General features: G+C 35.9%; 1 protein-coding gene across 1 annotated transcript in view; it reads left to right on the plus strand.

Moving 5' to 3' along the window:
- The window catches only part of MBD2 (methyl-CpG binding domain protein 2), a 70,740-nt gene that overhangs the window by 26,427 nt on the left and 23,417 nt on the right, over positions 1 to 20,896 (plus strand). Inside the window, exon 3 of the mRNA XM_033177693.1 lies at positions 8,910 to 9,047. Coding sequence (XP_033033584.1) covers positions 8,910 to 9,047 — 138 coding nt within the window. The remainder of the gene's footprint in view (positions 1 to 8,909; positions 9,048 to 20,896) is intronic.

Below are 20,896 nucleotides of genomic sequence, written 5' to 3' on the forward strand. Positions count from 1 at the left end.
TCAAATTCTCAATGGAATCTGTAACTGAAAACCACTTTTTTAAAAGCAGGAGAAGGAGCTTGGCAGAAGATGTGAGGGAGCAGGTGAAGAGCCAGGTCACTTGCTGCAGCTCAGAATAGGCATTTGTTTGACTATGGATTTTGCAGTTATTGAAGTAATGCCGTACTGGACTGACTTATTTCTGCCTGAGGTACTTCATGGCCAGTTCACTACAATCAGAGCCCTGTGATAGGACCCTTCTGATGACCAGCTCCTGGTAGGGCCTATAGTGTGGTAAGAACTGCCTCTTGGCTTCTACCTTCCTAGGATTCCTCCATCCAAACTGAAAACAAAGACTTCATTTATTCCAGCAACATTCCTGACCTATGGAGAAAGTAAAATTGTTGCCAAAGATACTGATATCCTGTTTGTCAGTTATTAAAGTCTTGCTCAACGGAGTTTTTTCTGGTTTCTGTAGATAAAGTTGGGGACAGGGAAGGGGAATGAATAGGTCGTAGGTGATGAGTCTAGCATTTCTAGGCCCTAAAGTCCCTCCAAGGGATAAGTGTGGGCCACTGTTGAATATAAGTTTCTACTAATTGGATGCTGAAATCAAAAGTGGAAGTGAGGAGCAAGTAGCTGTTGTAGGATGCTGCTGCTGCTGCTGCTGATGATGATAATGATGATGCTCTAGACATGTGCCCGTGGAGATAGAAGTGGACAGATTCTAAATCTCTTTTGAAAATAGAATTGACTGGTTTTGCTGATGAGTTGTGTGTAGAGCATAACAGAAAAAGACTACTTAAGGGTGAGTTCTTGGTTTTTAGATTAAGTGAGTAGACAGAGGTGCCACTTACTGAGGTCACTTTAGGGAAATTATTTGAGTAAATAAAATCAATTTTAAATATTCAACATTTGAGGTTCTGTACAAAAACCAGAAGGAGACGCTTTCCCTATAGAGGGAGTAGCCAGTGTAAATTCTGTAAGGAAGGATGCACTCATCATGTGAAGACAAAAAGGCCAGGTTTGCTGGAGCTTAGTGAGTGGAGGAGTATTACTAGGTGACGTTAAAGTAGGCAAGCCTGGTAATAGGGCTGTGCCAGCCAGCATAAGGAATAGTATAGAATGCTGTCTGAGGATTTTATATAGGGAGAAATATGACTGCTTTGACTATGTGTGGAAAACAGAGATACAGAAGTGAAAGTTGGAGGCCAGTTAGGAAGCTGTTGTATTTGTCCAGGTGGGGATGATGGTGACTTGGACAGTACTGGTTTAATGAATGAATAAAGGAAGAAAGGGTAAGATGTAGCAAAAGACAGTAGAACTAATTCATGTTCTCTTGTTCAAAGAGCTAATTTTTCTCATATACAGAAATATTTTTAGTAAGTTAATACATAAAGGATATTTAGCTGATATTCTTTAGCTAATGAAGATAATCAGATTATTAGCTATTAATAATACTGGTCCATCCTTTTGGCTAATTTGAGTCATGTAGATAGTGATTGGATAGAGATTGCTAGGAAGCAAAGAGTGAACAGAAGAATGTTAGCCATGTTAGCAAATGGGCTTGCTGATGAGAATGATTTGTTCAGTATGATACTAGCTTTATTATATTATAAACTTGTGCTTCAAATGTGTCTGAGTGTGATAGAACTTTTTGAGAGGGCCTGGACTTGGCTATAGTGATAATCATGAAGGTAGATTTGGAGACAGAGTTGTCCATGATATGACTTTAACAAGCTTTGTTTAGTATGCCCAGGTGTTAATAGAACTTTTGTAGGTTCTGAAGAGTTAAGCTAACTTGTAGGCTCCAGGTTGGCAATAGAATTACGCCCTACAGAAAACCATTTGTGTCACTATTTCCATCATTCTCCCAAGGATGTGTACATGGCTAATGCCAACTGAGAAGTAAAGGAGATGATTAATTCCATATAATAACTATCTGAGTTTGAGTAGGACTGTTCTAGGATATCTGGTTGAAACTCTGGCATTTTTGGTGATGTCTGTTAATGACCTTACATTAACTAAAGCTCCAGTAAGTTATTTTTTAAGCAAAACTCTTCAAAACTTGTTTCATTGATGAACTGTAATCATTCTTCTGTGAACAGGTGTAGTCCTTTTTAATGAGCTCAAAGTGTAGTCCATCCATCCTATTAATATTTTAATATGCCATTGATCGCCTTTAAAAAAATCTTGTTCCCCACACAGGATATTAGACTAAGTGGATTTTCTGCGTAAACATCATGGGTACCAGATAATTTTTTCTTTACTTTTTGTAAAAACCTATGAAGTTGCCTAAATTAGTGAATATACTAGAAACCACTAAATTGTACATTTTAAATGATGAGTTTTATGGTATGTGAATTATATTAAAAACTTATGAAGAATTGTAAGGCACTTCCCATTGTTGGCATTTGATTTTGTGGAAAGACATTAACTATGGACTACTGTATATATTCTCGAGCAAATCGCCAATTACTTTTTGAGAATAGCCTTAATTTGATCTAAAGGTATCACTCAGGCACACCTTTGTTTGAACCAGGGGACACCTTTATTTCTGGGAAAACTTTAACAGGTTAAATTTCTAAATTTTAATAGCATGTTCAATAACCTGTTTGGGTTAAAGAAATAACTGCTATTTATTTAGAATTTGTACCAACATGACTATATTATAAGCTATAAACTTGTTTTACTAAGGGCTGAATTTCTTTCTTTTTTTTAAATGACTATATATAGATGGTCCAGTCAGTGCCTGGCACATAGTAGGCACTCAATATTTGTTCAATGATCAACTCAATGAAAGCTGCATTTGTGGCAGCAGCAGCATAACATGCATTATCTCATTTGATTTTTATAAGAATCTTATGCAGTAGCTATTATTATTCTCATTTATAGATGAGGAAACCGACCTTAGAGATACAGTCTCTGCTTCTCAAATTGGAGTATCTTTTGGGGGAGTGTGTGGTGTATGCAAAAACCACAGAATTAAAATGACACTTGAATAATACTTGGAAGTGTCAGTTTTTTTTGAACGTTTTGGGTAGGTAGAGCAACATTTTTACTGTAAACATGGCTAATGTTTAAGGTAAAGTGCAAAATTTGCGTTAATTTTAAAGATAAAATGAGCTAGACTTGGACCCTAGAATATGTACAATTTGAACTGTCATAAAGCTTTGTTTCAAAGTCATACTGAAAAAAAGTGGTGTTTACAGTATTGTATAGTGTAAGTTCCTGGTGTTCAAGCTATGCTGTGTGGAGGCTTTACATGATATTCATAGATATCGATGGCTTTAAAGGAATCCATTTTGATATCTTTAAATTCCATATACACTCTTTCCTTCAATTGATCTGAGAATGTAACCTGTGATAGAAGTACACATTATTTTTTTCTGTAATTCTCCTTTATAGTCAACCTCCCATTTTACAGAACAGCATACTTCTCACTTATATGCAATATTACCATGGTACAAAATGTTTGATATCATAAAGGGACAGTATGAGATATTGGATTGAGAACACGAATGACTCAGGAACAGTCAGTTCTTTCCACAAGCACAATTATTTGCTTTCAGCAAAATGTAGAGGACTTTATGTAGATGTTGACTGATTTTTTAAATTTTTTTGATGGTTCACTGTTACATTCTATCATTATAACTCAAAAGGAGTTCAGAGAATTTGAATGACTTGGAATAAAATTCATTCTATCTACTCATTTATGTGAACAACATTTCTCAGTGCTACATTTATGAAAAAGGGAGACTAGGAATAGAATTGATGCTATAGCTTGTCCCATTCTAGCAATTAGTAATACACACTTGAGAATATAAAATTATTTTAAAAATTATTTTCATTAAGCTACATATATATATACACACATACAAAATAAATTTTTATATATATAATTATGTACTAAAAATTGTAATACTTTATTTTGGTCATATATATACTAATAATTGTAATAAACTGAAAGAAATTTGTTGTTTTATCACTAAGCTTTATGGTCACAGAAAGTGAAATAATTTCATGATATATAAATGATCAGTGAAAGATTATCAAGTTTAAAATAAGAAATAACTTTGGAAATGGAATTATTCAAAGAGCAAAGGGAATGAAAATGTATAACCATTGAAGAGTCTGTTCATATATAAATAGGTAATGGTGGGTACATTTAGATTCTGTTACATGTAACAGTCCATTATTAAAGTATTAGCATTTAAATTACTTCTGGTAAGTGCATCCTTTGCAACTGTTTACATTAAAATATGAAATATTCTTCCTGACTTTAAAATGCAGGTGGGGTATATATATATTTTCAAATTTCTCATAAGGGGTAGAAATACAAAATTAATTGACAACCACTGGCTTATGATACATGTTCTTCATTTGCCTCTTTATTCTCTTGTATCCTTAATCACGTGAGATCACTGGAAGGTTATACAATAATTAGGCCCTAGGTGCCAATAATTTTGTCCTTTAAGTCTTATGTTCTTGGTTTTTATGGAAAGTCACTAAAAAAGAAAAAACATTTGAAATCTGCTTAATATTTGTTGTGAAGTTTATTGCCTTTATCGATTTTCTTCTAGATTTAATACCTGGACATTTTTTGTTTTCCTCATTACTTGGTATGTGTCCTCCTTTCTGACCATGATATCTGTGTAATTGAATGTTTCTCTCTCTGCCCAGGCCCCTTGAAAATTCAGATCCACATTTGATGCTCAGCTCTAGTATCACTACTGATCTTTTCAAACGGATATCTGTTTTTTCCTTGTCCTTGATTTTCTGTTTTTAAAAATTAATTTTTGTGTATTTTGTCCTTTGGGAATGTACAAATGATATATCTCAGATACTTATTGGAAAGAGGAAGTAAAATTTTTAAAAATAAAGATTTATTTTATGTTCCTCCCTGCAACTAGGGGGATAAAATAGATCCTCAAGAACAATACTTTCAGCCTAATATACACATTATAAAATTTATTACATTTTGATTTGAGGACTAGTCTGTACATAGATTTTTCAAAAGTTGGAAACTTAGTTCTGATATTAGAATGTGTTTGCCAGTTTAATTTTGTAACAAAGAATTTCCGCTTCACTTTGTCTTATATTGAAGTTATAAGAAGATTGCGTATACATAAAAGCTTTAATCTTGTCCCATAAAAAAGTGTCTGGCTTTTAACTCCGAAGTTGATGGTAGATTGGTCCTTTAGATTCTAAACTAAACTGTAGAAAAACTCAGACACACAACTGGGCATAAATTAATAGTGACTCAGGGCAGTCCTCAGGATAGAGGTAATAGAATTGACGGTTTCTGGGAAAACTAGTTAGTCCAGCTTTACAGATTACTTAGCTTCATGTGATACTGTTTTAGAAAACTAAAAGACATTCTTTCTCTTGTCAGAGCTTCTAGGCCAGTTAAAAGGAGAAAAAATCCTAAAAGCCAAAATAAGATTGAGTGAAGAATAATGCAGCATATTTTGAATAATGTCTCATTCTGTACCAGTGGGGAATGAACTGTCTCATTAGACAATGGAAGTTAGTTGTGTATCTTAAGTATTTTAGCCAGGCTTTTCTTTTAATTTTTTTTATTGCACAGAAACATAAGTGAATGGAAAAACGTCCATCTTACCAGTGTAGCATCAATAGCATCAATAGTTTGACATATTCCATGCTTCCTTTCAGTCTTCATGGATTCAGGATTCATAGTTTAAAACAGTTTAGAGTAGTTCCTGCTGCCTCCAGTCATCCTTGGTAACAATGAGAATCTCAGAGGTTTGAATATGTTTACTCATGCAGACAGTTGCAAATACTTCTGTGTGTCTACTAAGTAGACACGTGATGCCACCTTTGTTCTAATACCAGCAGAGTATATCATTCTTTATTAAGAACAAAGTCCAGGCGCAGTGGCTTGCATCTGTAATCCCAGCACTTTGGGAGGCTGAGGCAAGCAGATCACGAGGTCAAGAGATCGAGACCATGCTGGCCAACATGGTAAAACCCTGTCTCTACTAAAAATACAAAAATTAGCTGGGTGTGGTGGTGTGTGCCTGTAGTCCCAGCTACTCAGAAGGCTGAGGCAGGAGAATCTCTTGAACCCAGGAGATGGAGGTTGCAGTGAACCAAGATCACGCCACCACACTCCAGCCTGGTGACAGAGCAAGACTCCGTCTCAAAAACAAAAACATTAAAAGCCAAACAAGGTATCATTTAGTGATACATATTGATTATACCTAATTAGTGACAAGAAGTTCCCTCTAAGCATTTATGTGTGAAGCTGCTTAAGGACTGAATATTGCCTGTTGTCATTAATAGGTTGGATGACTTTATTTAGGGCCTCCAAATAGTCTAGATGTCATAAATCAGAGGTGTTCAAACTTTCTTTGCATCACAGAATGACCAGGAGAGCATTTAAAATGCATACTCCTGAGCCTCACACTTTGTAGAGTTGGCAACCTAAGTGGTTACTTTGCAGCTTGTCAGCCAAATTTGTACATTTTATATATTTTTTGATAATCCATAAAGTTAAAGCTAAATACCTTAGAAATAATACTGTTAGAGTCATGTAAGATGAGTATATCTTTTAAAGGTAAGCGGAGACACTGGGGGAAAAATGAGATAAAGGAATGACAGGATTGCCCAATAAAAACAAAGAGGAGGGCTGTGTTGTGTGGGGAGGTGTAGAGGTGAGGACACATTTAATAGTGGATCTAAAGGATACTGTAATTGTAATAGTTGTCAGATTATTGTGAGGCTTATCTTTCTAGGCATGCTGATGTTCTTCAAGTAGAGGTCACAAACTCAGTGCCTACAGGGCCCAGACAGGTAATGCAAATATGAGTTGTTGAGGAATGTTGCAACAGGAGACCCTGAGGCCACTACTGGACAGCCATTTCTAACCAGTCACAGCCTATTGTTGCCAAATCAAGTCCGGTATTTCTAGATCTTTCAGTTTTTAAGAGAAGCTAGAATTCTGGATTTTATATGAAAACTCTAGATTTTTAGGTGCTGACTTAATTTATTAAAGGCACTAAAAAATGAACACTCATCTCTGGGTTGGATTTGATCCACCTGTGATCAAGTTGCAATCTTTGTTGTAGAGCTGTGCTTCTCCAGGTGTGGTCCCGGGCATAGCAGCATCGATAACACCTGAGACCTTAATAGAACTAGATATTCCTAGGCCCTATCTCAGACCTGCCGAAAGCCCAGTGCCAGGGGTGAGACTCAGTCATCTGTGTTTTAACAAGCCCTCTGGGTGATTCTGATGCATGCTCAGGTTTGAGAGGCCCTGTTTTGGAGCATGGAAGTTGACATTACAGTTTCTATGTGGGGTAGTAGTAAAGTTCATCAAATATCCTGTAAATATCAAAAATATATCAGATGTATTTTGTTTTCAGGTACACGTAACTTCATCTTTTTTGCCAGAATCTCAGAAAACAGTAATTGTGTTTTCTCCCTTTTCTTTCTTGTTAAGAATATTGCAAATTAATAGCAATTCTGGTCACATTTGACCTCATTGGAACACATCTTAGATTTTATTGATTGATTGATTAAAACTAGGTAAATAAGTTATGTGGCTTTACGAAGCTTCAGTGTTAAGTCTCCTTTAAAAGTATTAAATATAATATTCAGTAAGTCCTCACTTAATGTTGTTGATAGGTTCTCAGAAACTGACTTTTAGCCATATGATGTGTAATGAAACATATTTACTCTAGGCTAATTGATATAAACAAAAATTAAGTTCCTGTGGCATATTTCTGGTCACAAAACATCCCAAACTTCTAAATAAAGACCAAAACACTTCTAATGATAAACATTGAAATTAATGTGAGCTCTCCACACATTTAAGAAAGATTAATATAAACAAGATTATTATTCACCCATTGATTCCAGTTCAGAGTCGTGGGTGGCCAGAGCCTCTCCCAGCAACTCAGGGTCCCTGGTACCCTACCCTGGACAGGACCCCTTCCCATCACAGGTTGCACTCACGCTCCCTCAGGCTGGGACCATATGGATGCACCACTGAACCTAAAGCGCACTCATCTTTGGGATGTGGGAGGAAACAGGAGTACACAGAGAAAACTCAGACCTGGGGAGAACATGCCAACGTCACACAGATGGGCTTAGGCTGGGAATGGATTATTTTTTTCTCATCATTGTTATAACAAAATGACATTGAACAAAACGACATTATTCAAAGACCTACTGTATATTAAAAATAAGGAACATCACATTTTTCTAAATTGAGTTCTGTTTACTGGAATTAGAACTACCATTTCTACTTACCTATTTTTATATAAAAGGTTAATTTATGTGGTTTTATGTAAGTCTGGCCTCCTAATTGCTGATCAGGTTGTTTATATTTTAATGCCCAAGTATGCCAATATTTCCCTCCATTCTCAGAATGTAGAAATGGTTGCTATCCTGATTGTTATCCTTAAAGTTCTTGGCCAGGTGTGGTGGCTCACACCTGTAATCCCAGCGCTTTGGGAGGCTGAGGCGGGCGGATCACGAGGTCAGGAGATAGAGACCATCTGGCTGATACGGTGAAACCCCGTCTCTACTAAAAATACAAAAAATTAGCTGGGCTGGTGGCGGGCGCCTGTAGTTCCAGCCACTCGGGAGGCTGAGGCAGGAGAATGGCGTAAACCCGGGAGGCGGAGCTTGCAGTGAGCCGCACTCCAGCATGGGCGACAGACCGAGACTCCGTCTCAAAAGAAAAAAAAAAAAAGTCTACAAAAAGTTTTTCATTTATTTCGAGGAAACGTCATACATGTGTCACGTATTAGGTGCTTAAAATGTACTTTAGAGTATTCAAAATGCTGCGATAGACTGAGAAGTTTGGAATAATTTGATTTAAAGTAATAGATACTGAATTTGTAAGAAGTCGTCTGCTTGTGTTTATATAATTTTAAATAAAAATAAATTTATATTCACAGGGTAAACCAGACTTGAATACAACATTGCCAATCAGACAAACAGCATCAATTTTCAAACAACCGGTAACCAAAGTCACAAATCATCCTAGTAATAAAGTGAAATCAGACCCTCAACGAATGAATGAACAGCCACGTCAGGTAAGGATCTAATTCTTTCTCCAATCTTATTTTTCAGAAAAATGCTGGTATTTTTACCAGACATAATTCAAATAAATTCTGGCTAAAATGGAGTGTATTTGGAAAGAAAATTGTTTTATGTCCTAGGCTATTACATGAATGCTGGAGTATGCAAAATTTAGGTAAAATATTTTTAAGAAAATATTTAAGAAGTTAATTAAGAATGAATCTAATTCATAATATGGACTAAATTTTTATGCTTTTCGTGTGGTAATATACATCAGACTTGGTTCTGCTAATCTTAGTTTTTTAAAGATTATCTTTCCAAGGATAATATTTCATAGAAGAATGAAGCATGTAGTTTGTGTTGCTTAGTTTAAAAATATTTTCTATTATTTGGAAGCTAAGACTACTTTTTATTCTGATTTCTTATTTTGTGAAATCTGTCCCACCCCTTTTGAAAACAGAATTAGATAAACTTTGTCAATCTGGTATATTGTCCTGTGACTTCCATTTTTGTATAAATTCAATTTATTTTTCTCTTTCTTTATTGCTTCAAGCTGTATTCCACTAGAATCTTTTCTTAGAAAAAAAGCATTACCTGAAAGGCCTCCCTGCTGCCTATTAATGCCATATAGCCCGGGGAGGGAGACTGGACAAAATGCTTAAACCTTCCATGTAACCTTGCTTATTCACTCCCTAATTGTGGTCAAAAAGCCTAGGTAGTTCATGAATTTTTAGTAGCAATTGGGGTGAGGGAGTGGAGGGAGAAACATCTGTGCGTTTTTTTCTCTCCTTTCTCTGCCTCCTCCCACCTGAGTCCAGCTAAGGATTAGAAACACTGATTTACCTACGACGGTTATCTTTTGCTCTCATATTCCCCTTTTAGATGTCTCACTCCACCTTTTCATTTGAATTTTGTTTTTCACTAGTCCTTCAAGTGTCTCATCTCCAGACTTCATAAAGGATTGGGCCAAAACTTTCAGACAGTTGCTCTAGAAGAAACTACATAAAGAAATTCAGTTCCCACATCCTCTGTAGTGTTTTTTCCTCTTCAGGTGAGCCAGGAAAACAGAAGATATTTGGAGCCACATTGGATCAGCATCTTGCTATAGATGTCTCAAGATTTGAAGTTCTAAACTTGCTTTACTGTTGGTCCCCAAGAGATTCAACAGGGGCCATGTAAGTGTATCACATCCAACATAAAAGATGCGTACCTGCATGTGCCTTTAGGCTCTTGTCACCACTTAGGTTTTCTTTGGGCCATTCAGCTTTCTGTATGAGGCTTTTCCCTTCTGTTTTACTACCACACCCAGTGATAGTCACAAAACCACAGGAAGTTGCAGTATATTTATTACAACAGGGAAGGAATTCTGGCATTCTGAACTTTGTCCACCTTGATAAAGCCATTCCCTGGTTGTATTCTTTCTCAGATACTATCTAAAGTCTTGAACATCTTGTCCTTTGACTTTTTGGTGATTTAAAAATCATTTCCCCACAAAGATATTTATTAATGGAAAATTTTGAAAGTATGTAATTGGGTAAAACAGATTTGCTTCAAAAATTCTGAAAGATAAAGAAGGTGGAATGTAATCTTTAATTAATAATATCATTCCACGTTGGAAATTTGAGTTCTTTATGAGATTAGATAGTATTGAATAGATTTGATCCTCATCTTTTCTTTGCCAAATCATTCTCAATATAGTCTATAAACCCAAATGTTTTATTTAAAGATCAACTGATTAGCAAATTCTGTCCATTTTAACAGTAATTTAATTATTTTCTGCACCTAAATTCAGTCACAGTTTTAAAAAACTCTGGTAATTTTTTACTAGGTGTTTATCTGGCTATAGAGATACTGGTAACTTACAGTTTTAAAGTTGAAATAACCAGACTAGTTGCTCCTTGTTCGTTGGTATGTTGAATAGTTTTAAGTTTTCCTTCTTTTATTATGGTGTATGAGATTATTCTCAAATGAAAGGTATGTGTCCAAAAACCTAAGTTCCATCTCCTCCATCTCTCCCCAAAAAACTTATGTCATTTCAACCCAGATCTTTTGAGGGTTTAATCTTCCTTTTAGCTTGCATAGACAGGAAGTGTTTAAAATTATTTAGCAGGCCACTTCTCCAAAAGCTTTGGCTGTTTTTTACTTTATCCTTATGGTACCTGACAATTTTTGCTGGATGCTTTTGATTGTGCTAAGACATTAGTTGTCTTTCCTCTTTCTTTATCTTCAGTGTAAGAAGTGAGGTAATATTTGACCACTGTCTCACCAATAGGACTGTGCACTGGGCAGAATATGGGAAAATAGTAAAAAGACAATTTTCATGTTAATGTTTTAAAAATCATGATCTGTTATCCCAAGTTTTCCAGTTTAGCAGTTTAGATTCAGTTTGTTAGTAAAGGAAAGATGTTAGTTTTAATTCTATTTTGATATACATATGGCAGATGACTGCTAATCAGCTATTGTAATTGAGGAGATCGTTGGCAAAATATACATAGGCAAAAATGATTCTTCCAATTTTGCTACCCATTACTTAGATTCATTGAATTCGGTTGGTAATATAAATTGCCAAATATTCCAATTGGAGAAGTTATTTTTATCATAGAGTAAACGGATTAGAATATGAGGTTTCTATTTTTGAGGTTCCCATAGATATAAATGTTTTTATTCTTTATATCACATTCTTTTAATATGATGTTCAAGATAATGATATTGTAATTCCTTTTAAAGTGTTGAATTTTGAAGCCTATAACTAGGATTAGGCTTCTGAATATTAACTAGGCTTTACTGTGAAAGATCTGAAATGTTTAATTTAGATGAGAAGCAATCATTAAAAATAATAATTCTGTCTTTTATAACCAACATCCTATGCCCAGGTCATTTATATGGCAGCCTAATTTGAATTCTATAAAATGTATAAATTATGAATTTTTAGTGTATTGATTCCTTGAAAATGCCTTAACTTTAAAAGTGCAAATTAGGGTATGTAAAGAAAAGCATTAAACAGAATTCAGTGATTTCTACTTATAATTAAAATTATAAGGTAGTGATGGAATTTGTAAAACCTAGTTATAATAGGGTAGTAGCCAGCCATCTTTGTATGTAGCATCAGTGTATTTGATGATTGCTTGTCTTTTCTTTAGATTAAAAAGACCCCTGTAGTGGGGAGGAGGGAACTCTGCCAATTACCAGACTATTATCCCAAACAGTAATCACTGAAATATCCTTATTCAGTTAGATGCATAAAACACATCTCAAGATCTTTTTAGTGTAATTGAGTTGTAATTTTTGCTGGTAACAATGCCTTTCCTAGTTTACCCCCTTTATAATATGAAGAACTACCATTTCTGTTTCTTATTTCTTTGCTGCTGTCATCTTTGATACTATCTGGTCTCTTGATTCCTTCTTTTTCTCTTTTAGCGTCAAACCTAAGAAGCTTCATCTTTGAACTATTACTTCTTCCTTTTAATTATTAGATTATACAGGGATAAAAGGCTTTTGTGTTTTTGACAGTCTTTGAATATTAATTACATTTCTTACAGAATATTCACTTTTTTGTAGGAGTAATTGTTTAACAGTAAAGAAGCAGATTTGAATCTTTCACTTGATCTTAGATTTTTTTTTCTTTTATTTCATTTTGCCAATTCCTCTTGCAAAGATATGAAACTTTCCTTTACCTACTTCTCTAGAAGCCAGCCTTTTCTTTTAGAAGGAATGTTTTAAAATGTATTAGAAGAAACTTTCCTGGTTGAAGATAATTTTTTTAAATGTGCCGTTTAAAGTCACTGTGTATGAAAAGTGTATGAAATAGTTCAACTTTCAATTGCTAAAACCCAGAGGGTTACTATTTCAGGCATTCTAGCAACATTTTCTTGTTTCTAATCTCTAACAGTTATTTCTAGTGTAGTCTCATTATAATGTTCTTAATGATTGACAAACAGATAAGTTAAAGCACACAGTCTCATAGTGGATATATTCCTTTGCTCTGGACAGAAAAATTGACTGCCTCAGCAGAGAAAATAGACGATGTGTCCTATAACACTTAAAAATATTACTCTGGGTACTGTTGGGAAGATGCCATATACAAAGTGCCAAAGGAATAGTAGAGTAGTACAAGCAAGTGCTATAGGTGTTTAAGAAAAGTGAGGTTACTGTTGCTAGGAGGCTTGAGGAAATCTTTAGAAAAGGCATGAAACGTATGCTGGACATATTTTTAAAATGTAAAAAATGTTGTGTAACAATATTTTATAATGTTTCCTTGGGCTGGATTCCCAGAATCCAGTGAATGTTTACATTTTTGATACATACCAGCAAATTGATTCCAAAGGGTTGTACCAAATTAAAAGACTATCAAGAAGTTATATACTTTCCAGTTTCAGCTTACCTTCTGTAGCAGCAGTCCCCAACCTTTTTGGCACCAGGGACTGGTTTTGTGGAAGACAATTTTTCCATGGACCAGGTGAGGGGGAGGGGTTTTGGGATGAAACCATTACACTTCAGATCATTGGGCATTAGATTTTTATAAGGAGCATGCAACCTAGATCCTTCACATGCGCAGATCACAATAGGGTTCGTGCCCCATGAGAATTTAATGCTGCCTCTGATTGGACAGGAGGTGGAGCCCAGGCGGTAATGCTTACCTCCTGCTCCTGCTGTGCTGCCCAGCTCCTAACAGGCCACGGACCGCTACCTGTCTGTGGCCTGGGGGTTGGGGACTCCTTTCTATAGCTCTGACTATTACTAGTTCTTTTCTTTTTTTGCGGGTGGGGGGGAGTAATTCAGTAATTTAAAAGAGTATTTTATTTTAAATTTATATTTATTTCAATAAATATAAATATAAAGTTAAGTAGACTGAGGCATTTGTGTTAAATTTTGAACATAAGAAACGTTTAGAGCTTTTTAAACTAGGGAGTAGCTTTTATATTACCCATCAGAACTGAACTTAAAGGTATCTCCTGGTGGCCTAAAGCTAATTCCAACACGTGTACTCTGCAGATACACTTCCTCCTTCCTTCTCAGAGACCCCATCCAATAGAATATGTCACTTACCTTTTATCTTCAACCTGTCTCTAAACTGGCTTCTTCTCAAAGCATTTAAATGTATTCAAATCCAACCCATCTTAAAAAAATTATCCACTTCACTGCTCCCCTTTTAGCATTTGTTCTCTTTCTTTTCTTGTTAAAGTCAAACTTCTTGGCATTGTGTGTGTGTTTACTATCTGCTTTACCTCTTACTTGTATGTTGATATCTCTGAAATAATAGCTTTTGTTCTCACTGAAACTGTTCTTATCAGGATTGCTGATTTTCCTTGTTAAACTGAATGGACAAGTTGCTGTCTTTAAATTTCTTGCCCTGCTTTAACATTAAACAATATGACTACCCCTCTTTCTGAAACATTCGCTTTCATTCTTTGACTCTGCACTTTCTTGGTTTTCCTCCATACTTTTTTTGCTCAATCCCCTTCTTAGGTTCTTCTTTCTCTATCTGTCTTTTAAAATGTTGAGGTTCCCCAGGGAATTCTATGCATTCCTTTTTGTATGTAAACCCTCCATGGGTGAGTTCACTCATTCCCATGGCTTCAGTTATCATCCATATGTTAATGATTCCCAAATTTATATCTTCATCCTGAGCTTCAGTCATTTAGTGTCAATTCTCCTACTAACATTGTTCACTTGGAAGTCTCACCAGCACCTGTAATCTATCGCTTTGTCTCTGTGAACTCCTTTGTCATCTGATCAAATCTGCCTTTTATTGGATGTGCTTTATCTCAGTGAAAGGACCACTGTCCACTTGGCTGCCTACGCTGGAAACCTGAGCATCACCCTTGACTCTTCCTATCTTTCACTCCAAGCATCTATGTAGCCAGCAAGTCCTATTGATCCTACCTCCTGAATGTTCTCTTACTCCATTCTGAGACTAGGTAACTATCATTCATTTCATCTCATCTCTCATCTCTCTGCTTTTTGTCTTTTGTTTCTTTGTTTGTTTTTGTTTTTGGAGACAGGGTCTTGCTTAGCTACCCAGGCTGGAGTGCAGTGGTGCAATCATGGCTCATTGCAGCTTCAACCTCCTGGGCTCAAGTGATGCTCCCACCTCAGCCTCCTAAGTAGCCGGGACCACAGGTGCACACCACCATGCCTGGCTAATTTTGTGTTTTTCATAGAGATGGGATTTCACTATGTTGCCCAGGGTGGTCTTGAACTCCTGGGTACAAGTACTTCTTGTCTTGTTCCCTCGCTTTTCTCTTCATATTGCAGCCAGGTATTCCTCTGGGTGATGGTCTGATAGTGTTCATAGTGTTATACTGCTGAAAACCCTTCAGTGCTTTCTGGTAGCTTTTAGGGTAAATTCAGAACTCTTTAACATGACTGCCAAGCCCTTTTGCTTACCTCTTTGGCCTCACCTTCTCTTGTTCTACACTCAAATCATATGGAACATTTTTCAGGTTTTTGCATATGCTATTCATTCACTACCCCTGACCCTTGCATACCTTGATCAGATTTCATGCAGTTTCCTTTCCATCCTTCAGCTGGCTGTTTCTTACTCATCTCTCAAGTGACATCAAGAACATAGAAGTCACTTCTTCTGTTCAGAAAACCCCTGATTTACCAAGTTTGGATTTAGAGACCTTCCTTAGTGTTTCTTCTTTCTTCTTTTCTGATCACAAGTGTATTAGGTTATTCATTGCTTCATCCACAATTTCTCTGTTATATAAGTGCCTAATATGTAAATTTGTTGAATTAGTGAATTAAATTTTTCATTCATTTAAAAATTATTTATTGAGGCTTCAACTTGTACTTTTCTAAGCAGTGGGATACTGCAGTGAACAAGACAAAGTCCCCGCTGTTGTGGAATTTTCCATCTAGTGTGAGGATAGGAAGTGAGTCAGACAAATACATGTATAGATAATGTATCATGTTGTGTTAAGTGCAATGAAAAAAACACCAGAAGAGTGAGAGAGCATGTAGTCTTCAAAAGCAGAGAAGTATGGCGGGAACATTCTAGACAGAAGTCTGTCAATTGTATGTAGTATGAGGACTGACAGGGTTAGGAGATCATTGAAGAAACTCTTACAGGAAGTTAGGGCATAAGTGATAAGGGTCTGTTTTATGCTGGTCATAAAATAATTGATGGCTGAGCATGGTGGCTCGCGCCTGTAATCTCAGCACTTTGGGAGGCCGAGGCGGGTGGATCACATGGTCAGGAGTTCAAGAGCAGCCTGGCCAAGATGGTGAAACCCTGTCTCTACTAAAAATACAAAAAAAAAAAAAAAAAAAATTAGCTGGGCATGGTGGCAGGTGCCTGTAATCTCAGCTACTTGGAAGGCTGAGGCAGAGAATTGTTTGAACCTGGGAGGCAGAGGTTGCAGTGAGCCGAGATCGCACCGCTGCACTCCAGCCTGGCGACAGAGCGAGACTCTGTCTCAAAAAAATAAAAATAAAAAATTGACAAAATTTAATGACTTATCAGTTCTGCCTATATGAAGAATCTTAGAATAAAGTGTGAGAATGATGTCATTGACAGAAATATGGACATAATAAAGGGTAGCTCAATATTTTTTAAAAATAATAAAATATGAATTTGAGTAGTAGAAAATTTATACTCTTTTTTTTTTTTTCTGAGTCGGAGTCTCACTCTGTCACCCAGGTTGGAGTGCAACAGTGCAGTCTCTGACTCAATACAACCTCTGCCTCCTGGGTTCAAGCAATTCTCCTGCCTCAGCCTCTTGAGTAGCTGGGATTACAGGCGCCCACCACCACGCCCGGCTATTTTTGTGTTTTTAGTAGAGACAGGGTTTCACCGTATTGGCCAGGCTGGTCTCAAACTCCTGACCTCGTGATCCGCCCGCCTCGGCCTCCCAAAGTGCCGGGATTACAGGCTTGAGCCACCGCGCCCGGCCTGAAAATTTATAGTCTTAAAGTAATTGTTGCATGATGAGCTAGTAAAAGATGATGGGCTGGAGTCCAAGAGAGTCTGGAGATATGGTCAGTCTTTATGGAGGGAAGAATTGCAATGGAAACATTATATGTGAATTTTTAAAAATTAAGGAATGAGGCTAGATGCAGTATGCAGTAGCTCAACATCTGTAATCCCAGCACTTTGGGAGGCTGAGGCAGGCAGATTTCTTGAGGCCAGGAGTTTGAAACCAGCCTGGCCAACATGGTGAAAACCCATCTCTACTAAAAATGCCAAAATTAGCCGGGCATAGTGGCGCACGCCTGTAGTCGCAGCTTGGGAGGCTGAGGCATGAGAATTGCTTGAACCCAGGAAGCAGTGGTTGCAGTGAGCTGAGATCAGGGCACTGCACTCCAGAGTGAGACCCTGTCTCAAAAAAAAAAAAAGAAACAGAAAAAGAAAAAAGAAAAAATTAAGGAATGCATAATAGGCTGTTGGTTCATAGTTACCAATAATTATCATGTATTTTTCTAGTTCATTTTAAAAACATGAAAACTGTCATGTGGAAGGATCTGTGAAAATTTTTTATTTCTCTAAGTAACATAGGAATACAGATGAAAAAAATTGAATAGTGTTTTTAAAAACTACTTCTCAAAACAATAGTTTACTACTCCAGTTAAGTCTTCTAGTCTGTGCCAGAAAGTTTTATTCTTAATTCTTATCATATCTCTTTATAATTCTCTTCATATTTCTAATTAATATACTTATTAGGCTACGTCTTTGTTAATTTTAACCATTATTTCTTTGCTTTCCCCAAGGATAGGTGACTACATAGTTCTCTTTCTCTGCCGTCATGCTCTCAACCTAGATGTATCACAATTTTAGGTAAATAGGTTAAATAATCAGAGTTTGCATTATTATGAATGAAAATTCTTCTGGGTAGGGTAAGTAATGCCCTGCCACTCCTTTCTGTCATAATTCTTTGTTGTTTTTAATCTTAATAACTCTGTTAGGTTTTCTAATATAATTACAGTTAACCTTTTCTGATTTTAAAATTTCTGCCACATGCCCATCAATAGTATTTTCTTTATGCTGCTAGGATGTAAGTCTGTGGATCAACTGGGGAGAATTAATATTTTTATAATATTAAGTATTACAGTCCACAAGTCTTATGTATTCATCCATTAAGGTTTTATAGTTTTCAGTCTAGTGATCTTATATATCTTTAATTGATTCTTAGATATTTGATGTTACTGTAAATGGTGTCATTTATAAAATTTTTATTTTCTAATCATCTTTGGCTAGTATTAGAAATAAACTGATTTTGTGTATTCACTCTGAATTCAGTTATATTTTTAAATTATTAAGTCATCTATGATTCTTTTGGACTTTACATGTGAATAAACATGTCATCTGTCAATGAGAGTTTTCTTTCTTTCTTTTTTTCTTTTTCTTTCTCTCTCTTTCTTTCTTTTTTTCTTTCTTTCTTTCTTAACAATCTTTAAACCTTTGATTTTTTGTCCTTGTTTTATTTTACTAGTTAGAACTTCCAATACAATCTTGAATAGAGTTGATAACAGATATTCCAGTCTCATTAGTGATACAAGGGATCATTTTTAATGTTTCTCCATTAAATGTGATACTTGCTTTTTTGTAAATATTATTTGTCAGATTAGGGAAATTTGCTTCTATTTCTATTTTACTAAGAATATTTCTTATGAATGGATATTAAATTCTTTCAAATTATTTTCCTTTACCTAGTTAAGTGATCAAGTAATTTTTATTAATTATTCTGTTAATAAAGTGTATCATATTGATTGGTTTATGTGATTACTTTCACTGTTTGATGTTTTTGAATGTTAAACAGATCTAGAATTCCTGGAGTAAGCCCCATGTGGTTGTAATGTATTATCATTTTTATCAGAGTTTAGAGTTGCTGTTATTAGGCTTAGGATGTTTTGCATTTATATTCATGTTTGAAATTGACTTGCACTTTTCTTGTAATTTTCTTCTCAAGTTTTAGTATCAAGATTTTTCTGGCTTTGTAAAATGAGCTGGGAAGTGATCCCTCTTCTTATATTCTCTGGAAGAGTTTGCATAAAATTGGCATTTTTTAAAAACAAAAACATTTCTTTTTGGAATAATTAATTGGGAGGTCATCTCAGCCTAATTTTTTTATGGAAAAGTTTTAAATTATATATACAATTTTTTTCTTTGTTTTTGAGTCACTCTGTCACTTAGGCTGTAGTGTAATGGTGCAATCACAGCTCACTGCAGCCTTGCCCTCCTGGGCTCAAGTGAGCTTCACACCTCAGCCTCTGGAGTAGCTGGGACCACAGGTACACACCACCACACCTGGCTAGTTTTTAAAAATTTTGTTGCTTTTTGTAGGGATGGGGTCTCACTATGTTGCTCAGGCTTCAATTTTTAAAATAGATACATGGAAGAATATTCATTTTTTCTTTCTAGTTTTTATCACGTGACTTTCTAGGAATTTGTGCATTTTATAATTTTCAAATTTAGTGGCATAAGGTTGTTTATATATTTCTAGTAATATTTTTAATGTTTGCAGTCTCTATTGTGATATTCTTCTCTCTGATCTTGGTAGTATCCAAATGAAAAATGGAATGAGGTATTGGGGAGACCTTTCCTAACAGGTTTTGAACTCAGTCTATACACGAGCTTTTCCTCATTGAAATTCAAATCCAATTAGATCAAATTTCTTTTTATAAGAAAACATTTATTTTATAGAAGTTATTTCTTTATAATGGATTATGCCTCATCTTATTTGTCACTGTTGCCTAGAAGTAATCTTATAGTACTGTTGGGATCTTTGTTTTTTTATGCCTGTATTTGTTTGCTATTTATTTGCACTTTCTTTTTATTTCCAGCTTTCTGAGTGTTTTTATTTTTACATCTGTCTCTTGCATAAAACATATAGTTGAGTTTTTAATTTGTTTAAAAATATGATCTGAAGGTCTTTTTCTTAATTGGTAAGTTTACCATTACATTTATTGCTATTACAGATATGTTTGGTCTTAATTCTGTCACTGTGTTTATATAATGTTTTTAATATTTTGTCATTATTTTTTGGTATTTCTATTTTTGTTCTGTGGTCTGGGTTTTTCATTTAAATATATACTTCTGATAATTTTGGAGATTTATAACCTGATTTTAATTCTAGTGGTTGACTAGTGTCATATTCTAAATAGTGCATATGGTGCTTCTATTTCTCAATGTATTGGTATTAAAAAGGAAGAACGACTGGGCATGCTGGCTTATGCCTGTAATCCAGGCACTTTGGGAGGCTGAGACGGGAGGATGGCTTGAGGCCATGAGTTTGAGAGCAGCCTGACAAGAAAGTGAGACTCCATCTCTACAGGAATTTTTTAAAGAAACTAGCTGGTGCAGTGGTGTGGGTCTGTAGTCCCAGTTACTCGGGTGGCTGAGGCAGGAGGATTCCTTGAGCCCAGGAGTTTCAGGTTGCAGCGAGCTATGATCATGCCCACTGCATCCCTGACTCCTGCTTGGGCAACAGAGTGATACCCTGTCAAAAAAAAAAAAAAAAGAAGAAGAAGAAGAGGAAGAGGAAGAGAAGAAGAAGAAGAAGAAGAAAGAAGAAGAAGAAGAAGAAGAAGAAGAAGAAGAAGAGAAGAGAAGAAGAAGAAGAAGAAGAAGAAGAAGAAGAAGAAAAGAAGAAGAAGAAGAAGAAGAAGAAGAAGAAGAAGAAGAAGAAGAAGGAAGAAGAAGAAGAAGAAGAAGAAGAAGAAGAAGAAGAAGAAGAAGAAAAGAAGAAGAAGAAGAAGAAGAGAAAAATTGTGCCTGTTAGTGTCCTACAGAAAGAATAGGAATTAATTTGGCCGGGCGCGGTGGCTCATGCCTGTAATCCCAACACTTTGGGAGGCCGAGGCGGGCGGATCACGAGGTCAGGAGATTGAGACCATCCTGGCTAACACGGTGAAACCCCGT

Source organism: Trachypithecus francoisi, unplaced genomic scaffold (genome assembly GCF_009764315.1).
Source record: "Trachypithecus francoisi isolate TF-2019V2 unplaced genomic scaffold, Tfra_2.0 Lachesis_group19, whole genome shotgun sequence".
NCBI lineage: Eukaryota > Metazoa > Chordata > Mammalia > Primates > Cercopithecidae > Trachypithecus > Trachypithecus francoisi.